Below are 18,251 nucleotides of genomic sequence, written 5' to 3'. Positions count from 1 at the left end.
CTTCGGTAGGCGGGAAAGTCATGAGGGTAGGATCCTCTGAATGGGACTAGTGCCATAAACGAGGTTCTCTAGGTCCTTCTAACATGTGAGGATACAGTGCGTGCTTGAGAATGTCTGCAACCTGGAAGAGAGCCGGTATCAGACCATTCTGTTACTCTGATCTCAAATTTCCAGCCTCAAGAACTGTGAGAAATAGATTTGTTTTTTATAAGCCACCCAGTTTGTTATATTTTGTTATAGCCACACAAACAGACTAAGACATATCTGTTTAGTAGAGTCAAAAGTTCTTTAATAAACATAGCATTTGATCTCAGCTTTTTTTAAATGAAAACACAGAAGTTAAGCATGCAGAAATAAAAAATTAAAAAGTCGAGTTAAACCAATAGCTTTAACAAAAACAAATATGTGAGAAAGAATAGAATATGTTGGGAAGATATTGACCTGAGGAGTTTTTCTGTTTGTTTGTTTTCTGAAGGATAGAGCATGTATGAGTAGTGGAAGTACTTAATAATAGCAATAATAGCTAACTTTTTTAGCACAATTTAAGAGCCAGATACTGCAATGCATACTTCATATTTATTAGTTTACTGTATACTCACAACATATCTATAAATCAGACACTAACATTATCTACACATTTTATGGATAGGAAAACTAAGTTATAATTAATTTAAGTGACTTGCTTAATATGGCATAGCTACTACGAGAAAAGACTGAATTCCAGGGGGAACATGATACGGTGTGTAGAAGGACTTACATTAAGTGGGACACTTGAAATCATGTCAACACAATAAATTAAAAATAAAGATTTATATTAAAAATATAGAAAAACATAAAAGCACAGAGCTTATCATAGCTGAGAATATAAATTGAGAAAATATTGCAGTTATTTAATGTCAAGATGATAAACTTATTTTTAATTCAGGGTGCATTAAGAAGCCAATGTATACTTTCAAGAGTATAACATGATCAAATATGTGTTTTAAGATCAAGTTGGAAATGATGCACAGGACACTACATTACACTGGAGAACAGTATATAGTAGAATGGATAAATTTGCTATTTAAATTTTTAAGTTGTTTTTGCCTTTATTTTAAAAGTGGTATCAGTATAATTTATATCTGATGGGAAGGTAATATGTAAAAGTCTTATTTACATGATGCCTCAGTCATGCTACTCTGGAGTGAGGCTGGAAAGGTTTTAGGTGGAAGGAAAAAGTATCATTGTTTCTGTTTAGATTGGTACAGAACAAAAAGGAAAAACAGTCACATGTGCCTACATTTCTATAGGAAGCACAAGTCATTTGGAGAAAAGTAGAGAATCATTAAACGTTCAGGACCATATGTAAATAAAGAAATGTGATTTTATTTTTATCTGTGAAGACAGTAATCTAAAATTATGAAGAAAAAGAACTTGTGAACACAAGCATTGAATATCAGAATTACTGAATACAGAAATGTTACTTTAACTTATCAGAAGATAGGTAATAGGGACCTATTGATAAAATAAATGGCTTAAAGTTCTTAAGTAGAGATGGCTCGGTGTAATGAAATAGAACTTCTAAATTGTAATGATTGTTTTAAGTAAAAATGAGAAACGTGAGTCAAGGATTAAGTGGAAATTTTAGATTTGAATGATGAGGAGAATGATAGTGTTATTAAAAATATCAGGAAATAGTCACTTTTGAGAGATAATGAGTTTAGTGTTGGCACAAGTGTCAAGTTTTGTAATTTTGTCTTTGGCATTGTAAAAGCTCACCCATGTAAACAATCAATCAACCTAAATTAACCACAGTCCTTAAAACAATGTACAATGTAATCTTTTTGGTATTTAAACCTTACTAGTGAAATACTGATATCTTCATTTAAAGGATATTTTGATTTGAAATGTGATGTTTAAGAAACAATGAAATATGCTATTCCTCAGAAATAAAGATCACTTCACAAAAACAATTTAAAAAGAAATCTTCACATTTTACAATTTAGTAGTCCTTACAATTTCTCTGTTTCATAAAGAGCTGGTCCACCAGATCAAGGACATATTTAACCTTTATCTGAAAGGTCTTACTTGGCAAATTCAGGCAGACAGTAAAGAAACAATACAGCCAAAAAATGGTGGACCATTCCTTTATTCAAATCTCACACTGGCCGACGAGCATGATCACAGGGAAAACACTTCTCTTTCACTCAGAGCTCACAAAGCTACTGACACATTCTCTGGTTCCACAACCAGGAGAATCTTCTCTAGTTTTTCCTAGAATCAAATGCTTCACCAGTCCCAAAGCCTCTCATCTCTGGTTCCCCAGCACTTTGCATCCTCTCCACTCTCACTCTCCAAAAATATGGCTTCCCTTTTCCAACAAAACATTAACAAGACAATGGCCCTTCCCAAGCAGGAAGGTAATTTGCAATTTCACAGATCACATACCTGGTGCTGCCCAGCACCATTTTTAACAATAAAAGTGAGCAAAGTCAAAAAATACGAATATTATAAACTCATTTTTCTAACATTAAGTGTTCAATAAATGTATGGAACATTGATGTTTGAACATGAACTTCTCAATGCTTTTAAAGATATTTTACTGAATTTTTAAAAGAATAATGTATTTCAATAAGTAAAATAAAATCAATAATACATTGCGATTTTTAATCAGGAAGATAAAATATATTTGATCACTTATTGAAGGATCATATTAGAGAATCTCAAAATTTTAGTTTATTGAGTGATTAGAACTAACAGATAGTCTAGAGATGGTCAATTTACATTACAATTTCTTAACTTAGTCATAGCAAGATGGAACAACTTTAGCTATATAAACACATCTTCTCAATTTAGAAATGCCCTGTAAACTATAAGTTGGTAATGACTGAGTTAAAATGTAATAGATATTGGCTCATTAAAACTGCCTTTAGCCTGACCAGGCAGTGGTGCAGTGGATAGAGCATCAGACTGGGATGCGGAGGATCCAGGTTCGAGACCACAAGGTTGCCAGCTTGAGCGCGGGCTCATCTGGTTTGAGCAAAAGCCCACCGGCTTGAGCCCAAAGTCGCTGGCTTGAGCAAGGGGTTACTTGGTCTGCAGAAGGCCCACGGTCAAGGCACATATGAGAAAGCAATCAATGAACAACTAAGGTGTTGCAACAAGCAACAAAAAACTAATGATTGATGCTTCTCATCTCTCCGTTCCTGTCTGTCTGTCCCTGTCTATCCCTCTCTCTGACTCTCTCTCTCTGTCTCTAAAATAAAATAAAATAAAACTGCCTTTAAATAACTTCTATTCATAAAGTAGTTCCTGTTTAAAAGCATGCTGCCTTAAGCCACATTTATTTTGTCTCCGAAAAAAACTACTGCCTCACTATTTGCATATTCATTTAATAAATATTTATTGAGTGTGGCTAGCTTCTGCCAGGCACTGCTGTAGATGCTAGAAATATAGCAGTTAACAAAACAAATAAAATTTCCATTCTCACAGAGCTTATATTTTAGTGAGGAAACAGACAATAAATGAGTAAATAAATAGTGTTTAACATTTGGCAGTGATAAATTCTACAAAGAAAGGCAAAGCATTGATAGTAATGGGATTGTGGGCTGTTCCTTAAAGAGAGTACTTCATTTCACAATAGGTTTAAAGTTTGAAAGGAAGGGCTTATAAGAACGAAGCCAAATATGATGCCAATGTTTTGGCTTGAACAACTGGGTATATAGGGGTGACATTGACCAAGATGGTCAACTTTGAAGAAAGCATTGTTACAATGTGAGAAAATTAAGAGTTTGGAAAACATAGTTTGATATTTCTATTACTCCCAAATGTAGATATTGAGTTGGATCCTAATATCCAAGTGAGTTTTGTGTTTAACATAGAAGTCAGGGGTGGTGATAACAACCTGGGAGTGTCAATGTGTTTTTAAAGTCATGATACAGAGCTCTTAGGAGCAGTTAGGAAACCCATAAAGTAGGAGGTGTTCAAAGGGTTCAACACTGAATTATTGAGTGATAATAAATATTGAGGATAATACCCCAAAATAAATTGTTTTGTAAGTTCAGAGAAAACATATTTTGTAAGTTCAGAGAAAAATTCCAACAACGTGCTGCTTTAAACAGGAAAGTATTCAGGAGGAAGCAAGGATAAAAAGCTGCTAAAACTGATAATTGAATAATTTGACATCTGGAGGTCACTGGTAACCTTGACAAGAAAGGTGTTAAGTGGTAATAAAAATTTAAAATCTACTGAAATGCATTCAAGAGAAATGGGGAAGAAATGGAGACAGAGTCATCACATTCTGTGGGGTTTTATACAAAGGTAAAAGAGATGCAAAATGGTAGTGGAGAAAAATACAGATTTAAACAAAGTTGTTTCACATTATCTTTTCAACATGTTTATGTGCTAACAAGAATGATACAGGAGAAAAGAAAATATTGATGAGTCAAGAAATAAAGAAGAAAATTGTGTAAGTCTACTTCCTGAACGGTGAAAGACGATGAGATTGACTCACAATTGCAGGATTGGCTTTAGGAGCAAAGTCAGTTTGCTCTTTGATTCAAATTGGAGGAAGGTGGGATGATTAGTTATGGATTCAAACAGATTGGTAGATTTAATTAACCTTGTGGTAAGAAAGATCTCTTTGCTTGTTTCCACTTTGTAAAATATGAAACAAGAACCTTATCTTAGGGTAAGAGAGAAGAAGATAGATGAAAATTCATTATCTAGATGTGGGAAAGGGATAGATCATTGCATCTATTTTATTATTTTCTGGAAGGATTTAAATATACAACCTATATTTTAGATTTTACATTTCCTATTATGTTATTAAAAAGACAGATTAGTTCTAAGGGCTCAAAGGTGATGTATATCAAAGTTCAAATTTGATATATCTATCAAAGTTTCATAGATATATTCTTTGCATTTTGACAGTTGTTGCTCTATACTTCTGAAGACAATTAAAATAAAATTCATACAATAATTTGGCACAAATTATCTTGCATGGGAAACACAAATGAAGGCTTTGTTTATCCTAATGCTAAAAAAAAATGCTCACACACGTTTGAAATTTTAATCAATACAACAAATTTTCTCTCCTTAGACTAAAATGACTCTAAGCAGCTTGACTAGGGAGAGTATGCAGAATGTGAGTCATCAAGTCAAGGGTAAGATGGACTGTAGAGGGAGGAGTGCGAGGGGAATTCCTTAACTGCTGTTTTTACCTTGTGAACTGAAATAGATACAGGGATTCCATAAAGGCTCTTTGAAAACATTTTTTCTTATTAGAATAAACAAAACATTCTTCTTTTTCTCAAGCTTTTTTTTTTTTTTTCTTTTCTAAGTATGAGGCGGGGAGATAGAAGCAGACTCCTGCATGTGCTCCAAGTGTGATCCACCTGGCAACCCCCGTCTGGGGCCAGTGCTCGGCCCATCTGGGGCCATGCTCACAACTGAGCTATTTTTAGTGCCTAAGACAGAGGCTCCACAGTAGTGCTTGGGTCCTGTGTGCTTGAAGCAATTGAGCCATGACTGCAGGAGGGATAGAGAGAGAGAAGAGGAAAGAAGAGGGGTAGAGAAGCAGATGTTTGCTTCTCTTGTGTGCCCTGACTGGGAATTGAACCTGGGATATCCACACTCTGGGCCAACGCTCTACCATTAAGCCGACCAGTCAGGGCTTTTTCAAAGTTTAAGTCCCCCCCCCCAAGAATTTTAATAGTTATATACTTCTACTTTTTTGCAAACAAAGAAATAGAAAGGTTACATACATATGTATGTCTTTGCCTCATCTTAAAGTTAAACCTTGTATGTCTATAAATTTAAATATGCCTTATTTCTCTTTTTTTATTAAATTTACCTGATTTAAAGATAAAGAAAGGCAGTTAATTGTAGAGCATATTATCTATCACACATTCTAAAATGAGAATTTAATTAGTAGTTCAATAGTTATCCTACAAAACATTAAATAAAAATGTTTACCTGTATGTTGTGCCATTTGTAAAAATAAAGTTTGGTTGTCAAACCTAGAGTCCAAAATATGTGGCCATGTAATATTTTATACCAAAACAAAGAAATTATCAGCTAGTTTGCAGTTAACATGTTAAGTAGTATAGAAAATGGGACCCTGCCTGATTGGTTCAGTGGTAGAGTGTTCGCTGGCATGTGGAATTCCCTGGTTCAATTACCAGTCAGGGCACACAGGAGAAGTTACCATCTCCTTTTCCACCCCTCCCCCTTTTCTCTCTCTCTTTCTCTCTCCTTCGAAAGCGATGGTTCATTTGAACAAGTTGGCCCCGGGCACTGAGAATGTCACGATGGTCTTGTCTTGCCTCTTGCACTAAAATAGCTCAGTTGCCACGCAATGGAACAACATCCTCAGATGGGCAGTGCATTGCCCCATAAGGAGCTGGCTGGGGGGATTCTGGTCAGGGTGCATGCAGAAGTCTGTCTCTCTGCCTCCCTCAATTAAAAAAAGGGAAAGCTTGCATTTTTTCCTATATCTGATACCTTCTTTGACTATAAGTAAACCAAAGTATCAAGATACATAAGACACCGTGGTTGTGTTCATCATTATCAATCTTGTACTTTGTTGCTGGAAAAAGATTCAAGATGTCAAGAAAGGTGCAGGACTGTGAAAGTGGTTTCCTCTAACAAAATAAATAAATAAATAAATAAACAAATAAAAACCATATAGAATATTATACCTTCATGCTGGTACACTCATTAACAATGTTTGAATAAAAAAAAAGTGTGATTTTTAATTTGAGTAATACAAATTTCATCAAAAATTCTTCCCCTGTCCTGTCATGAAATGTGATTTCCAACTAACTGGAAGGGCTAGAGAAGATGTAGGGTAGGGGTACTTCAAAAAATAGATAAATACATTCAATGGCCAGGTCAGGGTTTCAAAGGTAGGTTGCAAAGCTCTGGCATTTCTGTAAGATAGTGGCATAGGCAAAACTGCACTGGTGCAGGAGGGGCAGCTTGTTCTAAGCCATTCTTGCACAGCAAGCACACTAGAATTGCTCGTATGTCTGAGGAAGGCCTTGGTGAAGTGGGCACACATTTATGAAGATTATGCAGAACTCAAAGCACTCTTTAATGTCAATACTGTAACAAAGGCAGCATAAGCATTGAATCATAAGGTAAAACTGGCAAAACACCCACTGTATTTTAAATCTATTCCAGCAATTTGACTTTTCTTGATTCTCAACATCCCAGTACCCTTATTCTGTTTCCTGAATGTTAGGGCGAAAATTGCTTAAAGTAATAAAAATTTACCAATATGCACCCTTTACAGGCAATGAATTATATTTCTGCCATTTATTATTCACCACAGTATACACAGTTTTCACCATTCATATGGGACTGAGTAAAAAACAACAAATCTGGACTACTCTGCTGATGCTGGTTCACTGGGCTCACACATGGCTCAGGGATTCCCATATACCATCATGTCAGCACCATTCAGAATAGAGTCGATGAAATGTACAAATTCTGCAGCAACTACCTTTGCACTACCTAAAAAATAATAAAAACTTTAAATGGTAAATCTTCATGTGTCAAGACATATTATTATGCAGGAAGCCATTCTTAACCAGATGCTATTCTAAAACAGATCTGATCCACTAATCTTAATAAGTTATCAAGGTTACTAAGATTCAATGTCACCCTTCCTAAGAACACAAAATTTTTAATATAGTGTACTTTTTTAAAAAAGAGAAAAAAATAAAGGAAATTATATATTAATAACTGAATTCCAAGCATTATAAATAGCTGAAGAAATTCCAATATTCTGAGCAGGAAACTAATTTCTCTCTATTGAAGCACTTGCTTATCTTTCCCATAAGTAGAATCAGCCCTGGCAGAAAACCAGGGCTGAAAATATAATTCCCTGATATTCTAAAAGAAAAATTCAAACAATATGTTAATAGATAATAGAGTAAGAGGTTAGATGTAGGAACCATAAAAAGTTATATTTTGTGTAACTTCTCTTGTTTTTCTTTGTAAGAATTATAGTAATGAAAATGGTAAGTGGTATAAAAACATTTTCTAACACTGGCTAGAAACATGCTTCTGTGGGTTACACAGAGATTACAATTTATATGTATTGCAACAAAGAGGTCCATTGTCTAAATAATCTACTCCTCTCTACCCTAATCAGTAAACAGCAAAGTATAAACTGTAATAGAATCCCAAAGTTCTTTAATGGGCTCTCTTCTCTCACTGCTCTGGTTGTTCCATGGCAAAGAGGTACTCTCTCTCCCCTGGTACCATTCAATGCAGTGCCTCCACACTGATGAACATCCAGTTATCCAGGGCTCGCTCTTCTGCTACTGCTATACTGCAATCAGTAGAACTGTGCTGGTTCCACAGAACTGTGTGCAGGCTGAGTGCTGGACTTCAGCAAGTGGTTGGACAATGAGAAATACAGTTCAATGAGCCTGAATTTATCACAAATAAAGATGCACAGTTCGCTCCTTTCACTCATACAGAGTCTGCATGAACCCACTTTCAGCCCTGGATGCTCACATTCAACACATGTTTCTATATCTAAATCAGTCTAAATCAGTTAAAAGAATGTAAGTTAAATTAAAAATATTTTTTTATTTTCACATTTGACAAGTTACCAAAACTCTAATATAAAAAAGTAAAAATATAGAAGTTTTTCTGGATTTTTATAGATGTTTTGAAAGTTAATTTTAAAATATTTTTCAAATGATAAGTCCTAATGTTTAATTTAGAGAAGTAATAGCTTTTATTGTGTCCCATACAAATGAACAATCCACCCTGACATTTATATTCTAGTATGTCCCCTCCTAGACTGTACTCTCAAATATGTATATTTAAAGTTATTTTTTAATGTACATCACAGACTTCCTTCAATTTGGAAATTATTTATTTTAACATGAAATGGAGAGTTAGACTAGATTATGTTTGAAGTTCTTCCCAACTCTGAACTACTTGGTTCTATATTTCTGTAGTCAGGTCAATATTAATACTACTAAGAATAAAAATGAATATAATTTATCTGTGTTGCATGAATTAAGACAAATCAAAAGGTCTCCTGCCTACCATTACTCTCTTTCCTCATCTGCTACAGTGCCTAAAGCCTTAGGTGCCTACAGTGCCTCCCCTTATTAGAGGTAGTTCTTAAAGGTGTTTTTGAGGCTTATGAATTTTGTTTGGACTCAGGCATTACATTGCAAAGGGGGGTTAATCAATTAATTTAGATTAATTTACCTAATTATTATCAATTGTCAGATTGAAAATAAGACCCACAATAAGCTTTAGGGTGAATAGTTGGGGAGCAACCATGATATCATTCTGTTCTAAATTAGTTCATCACTTTTATAAAAGCAGTTTCCCAGACAACAGCTCTGCTTTTCTCTGCCTTTACACACAAGGCTACTTCTCCCAGAAACTTTTATTTTCCCATCATACTGTAAGGCCTTTGAAGAACCCTCCTCTCATGTCTAATCTAGCTTCTCATTGTATCTTTTGGGCACGATATTTTTATATTGATCTGTCTTTCTAAAGTCTATAGATCTTTTACACACATCCACTGTCTTGAGTCATCTCATTCTAAACTGTGCTTTCTCACACTCCCAGTTTCTGAGAGTTCTGGATTTCTGGCTTGACTTGCAAGAGAGACAGGCTCTATAGTCGAATAGGGTAGAATTATAGAGAAAGAAAAGAGAGGAGCTGATCTAAGCAGCCAGGTAATGAAAAGGAGGAATGATAAAGCCTTAGGATAAAGTTTCCTAGCTTCCTTCAGTTACAGCAACACTATAGTATGATAAAATTGTCCAAAAAAATTTAAAGCTGATAAAAGAAATTAAATATAACTAAAGCCAAAAAATTTTTCTGGTTTACTTGTTGTCAATATGGGAAAAGTAAAGCAAAATTGTTCATTTTCCTTTTGAACTGTACAGATACATGGGTTCAAATTGATGTGACCCTTAGAACTAGTCAGTCTATGTTATAGATTTGTGCCCATTTACTTTATTACAACTCATTGTCATTAAATTATAAACCCCAGAAACTTTCCCATGGAAACTGTATTTTTAAAACTCTGTAGGCCAGTATTGTCATTAAGCCAACCACCTAGAAGTGAAGACATTTATATATTCTATTATCAATTCTAGAGTCATCAAATATCCCTGAAGAGTATTCCATTATGATGTACCGACCCTCTCTCGTTACACTCTATTATTGCCAGAAACCCTCTCCATGTAGAAAGGGAGAAAGTCCAGGGTTTATTACATTACACTTTCCCCGTGAATGCACAGCAATATTGTGTGGATCAATAGAAACAGCAAAGAAAAAGCCTTCTACTTCCTCACTCCATCAATATTTAAAATCACAACTCTCAGTGGTGGGCAAAGAGACATATATAACCTGACCTAATTTTTCTCAAGATTGTTCCTGAAAAATAAATAGGACTTTATAAATCAAGTCAGTAATTCAAAGAAATAAACTAAGAAGTAACAGAGTTACTGTCTTTGCAAGTTTGTATACAAATGTGTTTTGTAAATAATTATAAACACACTATCTCAGGGAAATCACTGAAATTATAACATAAGCTTATGCTGTAAAGGGAGACAGCAGAAGCAGCTTGCTAAGCAAATCCAATGCTTTGCTTAACCTGGATGTGAAAAAGTGAATCCCATTCTAGACCTGATTTTCCAATTGCTAATAAATGGAGTAGGAGGGAATTCATTAATTTATCAAAGCATCATAATTTGAAAATGCATGAAATAAAACCAGATTGGGGGAGTTATAAAAAGCCCAATAGAATATGATATATAATACCTTCCTATACTATTCCAAAGCTAATTAAGCCCACAAAACATTAACATTATCCTATTGTTACCAGCACAATTAAAGGTTATTTCTTTACATCAACAATACTTCTGAGGGTTAACTGTAGGCGGAAAACTGTGTAGCAACTATAGGCTTTATTTGCAAGTAAGAAGTAAAAGGCAATTTTTAAACATGAAATTTAAACACTTAAGAGTGGAGCACTGGATTTAGTCATTTTAATCAGGAAGAAAAGTTTGTTTGTTTTTCTCTCCCTTTATTCTTTCTTCTATCACAAATATTGAGTACCTGTATGTTTCAGGCAATAACAAAAACTCAGTAAATAACAGCAAACAAAACACAAGTTATATAATCTAATGCTTACATTATTCTGGGGAAGTCAAATGTAAATCTAATGCACAAATTTGTTCATTTCAAATGGTAATGCTATAAAAATTAAAATAAAAAAATCACATAGTGATAGAGTAGGTATACATAATTAAATAAAATTAGGAAATAAGATAATGATGGAAAGGGTATGCACTATTAAATAGAATGCTCAGAGAAGGTCATTTTGAATGTTGACATTTTAGCCAAAACTTGAATGATACAAGTGTGAATATCATAGGGAAAGCATTGCAGGTAGACAAAACAGCAAGCAGAATGATGTCCAAGCGAGAGCAATATGGTTGAAGAAGGACCAGGACACCAGTACGATTGGTGCGTGCTTGAAGGAGAGTAGTGGGAAATGAGACGGGAAAGGTAAATGGTGCCAGTTTGGCCCTTCTAGGTCCTGTGAGAAGTTTGAATTTTATTCTCAAGGTAAGTGAAAGTTATTGAAGAATTATTTTTTAATTTTTCCAGTGATTTGATAAAGACAGACGGGAAAGGAGAGAAAGAGAAGCATCAATTCAATTTTCCACTTAGTGGTTCCATTTAATTGTGGAACCAAACTCATTGGTTTTCTTCTTACATGTTGCCTTACTAAGAATGGGACCCGTGACCTCTAAGCTCAATCCACTGAGTCACCAATCGGGGTCATCACTGGGAGATTGTTAAGCCAGTGAGTGACATGATCTAGTTTATATTGTAGCAGATCATTTGAAGTACTACATGGAGTATGAATTCTGGAGGGGAACAGAAATCAGTTAAGAACCTATTACCTAGTCTAGGAGAGAGATGGGTAATTCAAATCAATCAATCAATCCTTTTAGAACAGGTTTTTGTTAATTAGAAGCTTCCCATAATGAAAAGAGTTGTATCATGATCAGTGACAACTAAAGAACTGCTGTGGCACCTGGCCAGTTGGCTCAGTGGTAGAGCATCAGCCTGGTGTGTGGATGTTCTAGATTCAATTCCTGGTCAGGGTATACAGCGGAAGCGCCCATCTACTTCTCCACCCTTCCTCCTCTCCTTTCTATCTCTCTCTTCCCCTCCCGAAGCCAAGGCTCCATTGGAGAAAAGTTGGCCTGGGTGCTGAGGATGGCTCCATGGCCTCACCTCAGGAGCTGGAATGGTTCTGGTTGCAACAGAACAACATCCCAGATGGGCAGAGCATTGCCCCTGGTGGGCATGCCGGGTGGATCCCAATGGGGCGCATGCAGGAATCTGTCTCTCTGCCTCCCTTCTTCTCACTTCAGAAAAATAAATAATAATAATAATAATAATAATAAAAGAACTGCTCTGGATTTCTAAGTACAAATCAACAAATTAAAATAAAGCAAAAATCTCTTTATTCAATGTCCATATTGTTCTACCACATTTTGAAAATATCTTTAGAAATAAAATAAATTCTAGAAGGACAAACAAGATGATAACTTACCATTTTTAGCTTTGCAAGATCTGTTGTCCGGCTGCATTATATAGCCCTCCGCACAACTGCAAGCATAGGATCCGTACGTATTTAGGCAGGTCTGGCTGCATGTACCATAAATGGCACATTCATCTTGATCTAAGAGGAAAATTGGTGTTTCTTAGCAGATTTATTATTGGACATTTTCTTTCCTTGAAGAAAACATTTTCCCTATATTTTTGGAACAGACTATTGTTTAAAAACAAAAGGCCAGCTCCAGTGACTCATTTCAAAACCACGCTTACTAAAAATGTAATAAATATGATTTAAAAATCTGCTAAATCATTGTTGCTTTAATAGTTACAGGGATACAAAGATAAACTTAATATCACATCTTTTATTTTAAAAGAGGGCTTGTTTACATTTTTGATGGGCAGGCCAGAAGTTCTCATTCTGCAAAGATATAAAGTACACTTTAATGAATATTTGTTGAAGAGTTATATTGTTTATAACACTGACTTTTCTAATTTAATAAAGAATTAGAGTAATAGCATGGTTTTCAATAAAATTAAATGATTCAATAAAATTAAATAAGGAACCTGAGCCAGCTATGCAAACTATCCTCACTAAATAAAAGTAAATGAAATAAAAAATCTAAAAACTGTTAGTTTTTAAAATTAAAATATAATCTTAATTAAATTTTATTTTAATATTGATGGCTTTCTTTCTACTCCCTCTCTCCTTCTTCTATATTTCCTTCCTGTAGCAGCTTGTTTAAATCTCTATAAACTGCAGTATTCAATGATTTTAAACCAAACAGGCAAAAATAAAAATCTGTCAGTCAATGATTTAGGCTAACATGTACATTAGTCTGTTCTGTGTGCCAAGCAATATAGTAAACCCAAAGAAACCAAAGTTGATAAAAAATGGTTCTTATCCTTAAGTGAAACAAGCCTAATAAAATGCAATTTTGATTCTTTGAATTTCCTTATAATAAAGGCATACTCTATTTATGGTAGAGACATAGAGAAGGAAGTGAAACTGCTTGGAGCTAGAGGAGAATGTTAAGTAAAGCCTGCATATGAGCTGAGTTTAAAGAATAATTTGAATTTCCTAAAACTGAGTAAAAAGATTGAGATGGAATGGGGAGTTCTAGTTTAACAAAATAGCAGTGAAAAAGCATTGGGAAAACAAAGTGGTGATTTCGAAGAAGTGTTGAGTCAAATGAAGTAAAGGAGTGGTAAGAGATGGTGCAGGGAAAGTAGTTTTAGGACCAGATATTTGGCCCTAAAAGTAGGTTTAGGACCAATGATTTGTTTGATAAATTAAAGAATTGTACTTTTTACCTAGACATTGGGAAGCTATATGACAAACTTTGTATTTTAAAATTAGAGGGGGAGGGGGAGGGGTACAGAGAGAACTGGATGGAGGGTGGCGGAGGACGATTTCTCTTCGGGTGATGGGTATGCAACAGAACTAAATAACAAGATAACCTGGAAATGTTTTCTTTGAATGTATGTACCCTGATTTATTGATGTCACCCCATTAAAATAAAAATTTATTTATAAAAAAAAATTAGAACACAATAAATACATTTGTGAATATAGAGAAGAGATCCTAGAAAATTAGATATGTACAAATTTCACATAAATTGTATTTTGAAGTAAGTCAGTGGTAATAGAAATGAAAAAAAAGTAAATGAACTCAAATATTTAAGAAATAGAAAACATGTAAAGACTAATGGGATATGATGAAATTGAATGATAGCCCAATTTATATGAAGTATAGATTTCAGTGGAATTATCATGGAAGGAAATAATGAGTTTGGTTTGGATGTGTTATATTTGATGAGTTTGTAGGGAATTCTTGAGTAAATGACTAACAAGTATTTGGAAATATGAGACTGGTAAGATGGGTCAGATCTGTTTTGGAATATTTGGGAGTTGACAGAATATGGATAATATATTAAAAACAAAACAAGAAGTTGAGACTCTTGGAAATCATTTTGGAGAAAGGGTTTGAGGAAAGAGACAGAAAAGGAAGAAGAGAGAAAAGCTGATAAGACGACCAATGAGGGCTTGGTGTAAAGTAGTTTAAACTGATATGGTACAATGAAATATATATTTGGTTTTTGACCTTAGTTCCTCAAACCAATGAATTTTTTTGAACAATTAGAAGTGTTCTTTGCTATTTTATTTTTATTTATTTATTTTTATTTTTATTATTTTATTTTATTTTTTTAAATAAGAGGTGGAGAAGCAGAGACAGACTCCCACACGCATGTCAACTGGATCCACCTGGTAAGCCCCTAACAGGCAATGCTTTGCCCATCTACGGGCCATTGCTCCGTAGCTCAGCAACCGAGCTATTTTAGCACAAGAGGCGAGGCCATGGAGCCATCCTCAGCACCCAGGGTAACTTTTGCTTGAATCACTCAAGCCATGGCTCACTTGGCTCACTATATGTTTGCTCACTTATAGTTTGTATTGGGTGTGGGGGACAGGCTGTAAGCAGTCAGGATTTTTCTATCCCTATTTTGTATATTGGATTAAAGGTTTTGATTTCTGCACTATAAAGTGGGGTAGACCAGGAGCTTGCTCTCTCTTGGTTCCTGAGATTAGCATTAGAGAGGAGAGCAAAGAAAGATCACATGGAATAGGCCAGGAGAAGCAGCCAAGATGGCGGAGTGCTGAGGTAGAAGCCAATTTGTGTAGAGTTTGTGCAAAGAGAAGGAGATGGGGAACAGAGGTGAATAAGTCTGATGAGCTAGAAACTTTTTATTCTAGGAAACATGGGTAAGTCAGTAGCTTTGTGATCACTGAATGAGTGGGTTTTGCAACCCAGTGTGTGTTTTTACTTGCCCGCCGGGTAAAAGCTAGGATTAAAGGTGATAGCCCACCAGTTTTTGGCTCCATTGTTTCTTTACCTACTATCTGAAGCCAATGCGAACCTGCATGGGCCAGGCGGCTGTGATGGTGGCCATGGCTACTGGCTTTACAGTAATCATGTAGATATATTAGCCTACCCTGAGTGAATAATAACTACTTGTTGGTCAAATAAGTTTTTAAATATGATATATATGTTTGTTCACTTATAGTTTGCATTGGGTATGGGGAACAGGCTGTAAGCAGGCAGGATCCTTATAGGCTAAGGCTTAGTTTTAAAACTAAGCTTTTCCCCACACCCTCAGACCATTGGAGGGCTGCCATATACAGTGTTCCTCTCACTGACTACCAATGAAAGAGGTGCCCCTTCTGGAAGTGCAGCAGGTGGCAGGATAAATGGCTTCAGGGGGCTGCATGCGGCCTGCGGGCCGTGGTTTGGGGATGCCTGCTTGACTGTTGCATGATGTGAGGTGGTGCACTCTCATGAAGAATCCCATTATGCCTCAGATAAGTGACTTTGTATCAGAGACTGTCTTGTTTGTATATTTGATTAATGGTTTTGATTTCTATACTATAAAATGGGGCAGAGGAGCCCATGCTGGAGGAGAGCAGAGAAAGGCCACGTGGAAGAGAGGAGATGCAGCCAAGATGGTGGAGTGCTGAAGGAGAAGCCAGTTTGTGCAGAGTTTGTGCAGGGAGAAGGAGATGGGGAATAGAGGTGAATAAGGCTGGTGAGGTAGAGACCTTTAATTCTAGGAAACTCGAATGAGTTAGTGACTTTGGGAGCCCTGAATGGAAAGAGAAGTGTTTTCCCACTATTTATTTCCTGCCTGCCGGGTACAAGCTAGGATAAAGATGATGGCCCACCAGTTATTGGCTCCATTATTTCTTTACCATTTGTCCGAATCAAATACAAACCTGCATGGGCCAGGCAGCTGCGATGGGGGCCACGGCTACTGGCTTTACACTATTGTTTTGATGTAAAAACTGTATATATGTCTAATTCCTGTGACTTCTAAGAGGTCTACTCCTGTCAGAACTTCTGATTTTGTTCTCAAAGTCTGACCAATTGTGTGAAATTTGATTTTTAAATGTCAACTTGAAAATAATGTGAGTCAAAAAAAGACATCAATTTGGTTCCCATTTAGTCATATTAGGAAGTCTCTGGGTCTCATATACACTTAGTAATAACTGTTTCTATGACATTTGTATAACGGTGAAAACAAACAATAAACTACAAATTCAAGGCCCAAATTAAAAAGCAATGAGTCTCCTCAGATTAAGAATTGAGGAATGGGCTCTGAAGATTTCGTTTTAACCCAATTCTATTATTGAGAAGATGTGTGGATTTAAGTAAATCACATAATCTCAGGGTAAAACTTTGCTTATTTGGATTTTGAATAATATTCTGTGTGAGGGCCCTTTCAACTTTAAGATTCTGTTTTAAGGTACAAGAGATAATGTTGTTCAAATAAGTTTGTAAAATGTGATTTTTATGTTTGCTTGCTCATAGTTTGCACTGGGGACTGGGCAGTGTCAGGTATATGTAGGTCTGTAAAATTGCAAATTACCTTCCTGCTTGGGAAGGGTCATTGTTCTGCTAATGTTTGCTGGAAGAGAGATTTTTATGCCAGAAAGTTTTGAAAAGAGCAGAAGAAGAAGGAAAAAGAAGTCAATTTGTGCAGAAAGAGAAGCCGTGTTTGTAGATGGAAAGCAGAGAGAATGCAGGGTACTGAGGAAGAAGCCAGTTTATGCAGAGAGGACAAAGTGTGCAGATGGGGAACCAGAGGTGAGGGGCTTTTGTGAGCTCTGCTGAGACTGGTGAGGCCTTTGATTCTAGGAAAAACCAGAGAAGATTCTCCTGGTTGTAGAACTGGAGAATGTGTCAGTGCCTTTGGGAGCCCTGAGTAAAAGGGAAGTGTTTTCCCTGTGTGTTGCTCATTGGCCAGTGTGAGATATTAATAAAGGAATGGCCCACCATTTTTTGGCTCCATTGTTTCTTTACTGTCTGTCCAAATTCAATGGGAACCTGCATGTGAATGGCCATGATGGCTATGGCTGTGACTGCTGGCTATACAGATAATATTAAAGCAAAAGTTACTAAACACTAAAGAACCAATTTCTTTAGAAAATATTCTTTTTATTAGTATCTGTGTCAATACAGATATTCCTTAATTTTATATACAGATTCTTCATTTTGTGTTTTCTACATATAGATTCTAAATATCATATAAAGTGCTATGAAGTTTATATATAGAGAGAAATAATGTAGAATTGTTCAGTACAACAATGTGAAGTCATTTTACAAAGTAAATGTTTGTTCTAGCAGGGGTCCCCAAACTTTTTACACAGGGGGCCAGTTCACTGTCCCTCAGACCATTGGAGGGCCGCCACATACAGTGCTCCTCTCACTGACCACCAATGAAAGAGGTTCCCTTTCCAGAAGAGCAGTGGGGGGTCAAATAAATGGCCTCAGGGGGCCGAATGCAGCCCCATGGGCCGGGCCGTAGTTTGGGGATGCCTGTTCTAGAGTATTCACAAAGCAAGAATTAAGACAAAAAAAGTATTTTTCTGTTCATCATTATTGCTAGTGATAAAATACCAATTGTCAAAATTACGAATGTAAAACTTGTAAAGAATATTACATGAGTATTATTAACCTAACTTAGTGGTAACAAAGGTATAACACTCTGCAACTATTATAATAGGCACAATACAATTAGAAAGTTAAAATAATTAAATCTGATGTTTTAATGGTTAACTAAAACACTTACTGATATTTCTCATGTTTGACA

At 35.7% G+C, this 18,251-nt stretch overlaps 1 protein-coding gene across 1 annotated transcript in view; it reads right to left on the bottom strand.

The window, feature by feature from the left end:
* Positions 1–18,251, bottom strand: part of LRP1B (LDL receptor related protein 1B) — a 2,131,860-nt gene that overhangs the window by 1,170,177 nt on the left and 943,432 nt on the right. The window contains exon 5 of the mRNA XM_066281034.1: positions 12,602–12,730. Coding sequence (XP_066137131.1) covers positions 12,602–12,730 — 129 coding nt within the window. The remainder of the gene's footprint in view (positions 1–12,601; positions 12,731–18,251) is intronic.

Source organism: Saccopteryx bilineata, chromosome 5 (genome assembly GCF_036850765.1).
Source record: "Saccopteryx bilineata isolate mSacBil1 chromosome 5, mSacBil1_pri_phased_curated, whole genome shotgun sequence".
Taxonomy (NCBI): Eukaryota; Metazoa; Chordata; class Mammalia; order Chiroptera; family Emballonuridae; genus Saccopteryx; species Saccopteryx bilineata.
This window is presented reverse-complemented; position numbering and strand designations above follow the sequence as displayed.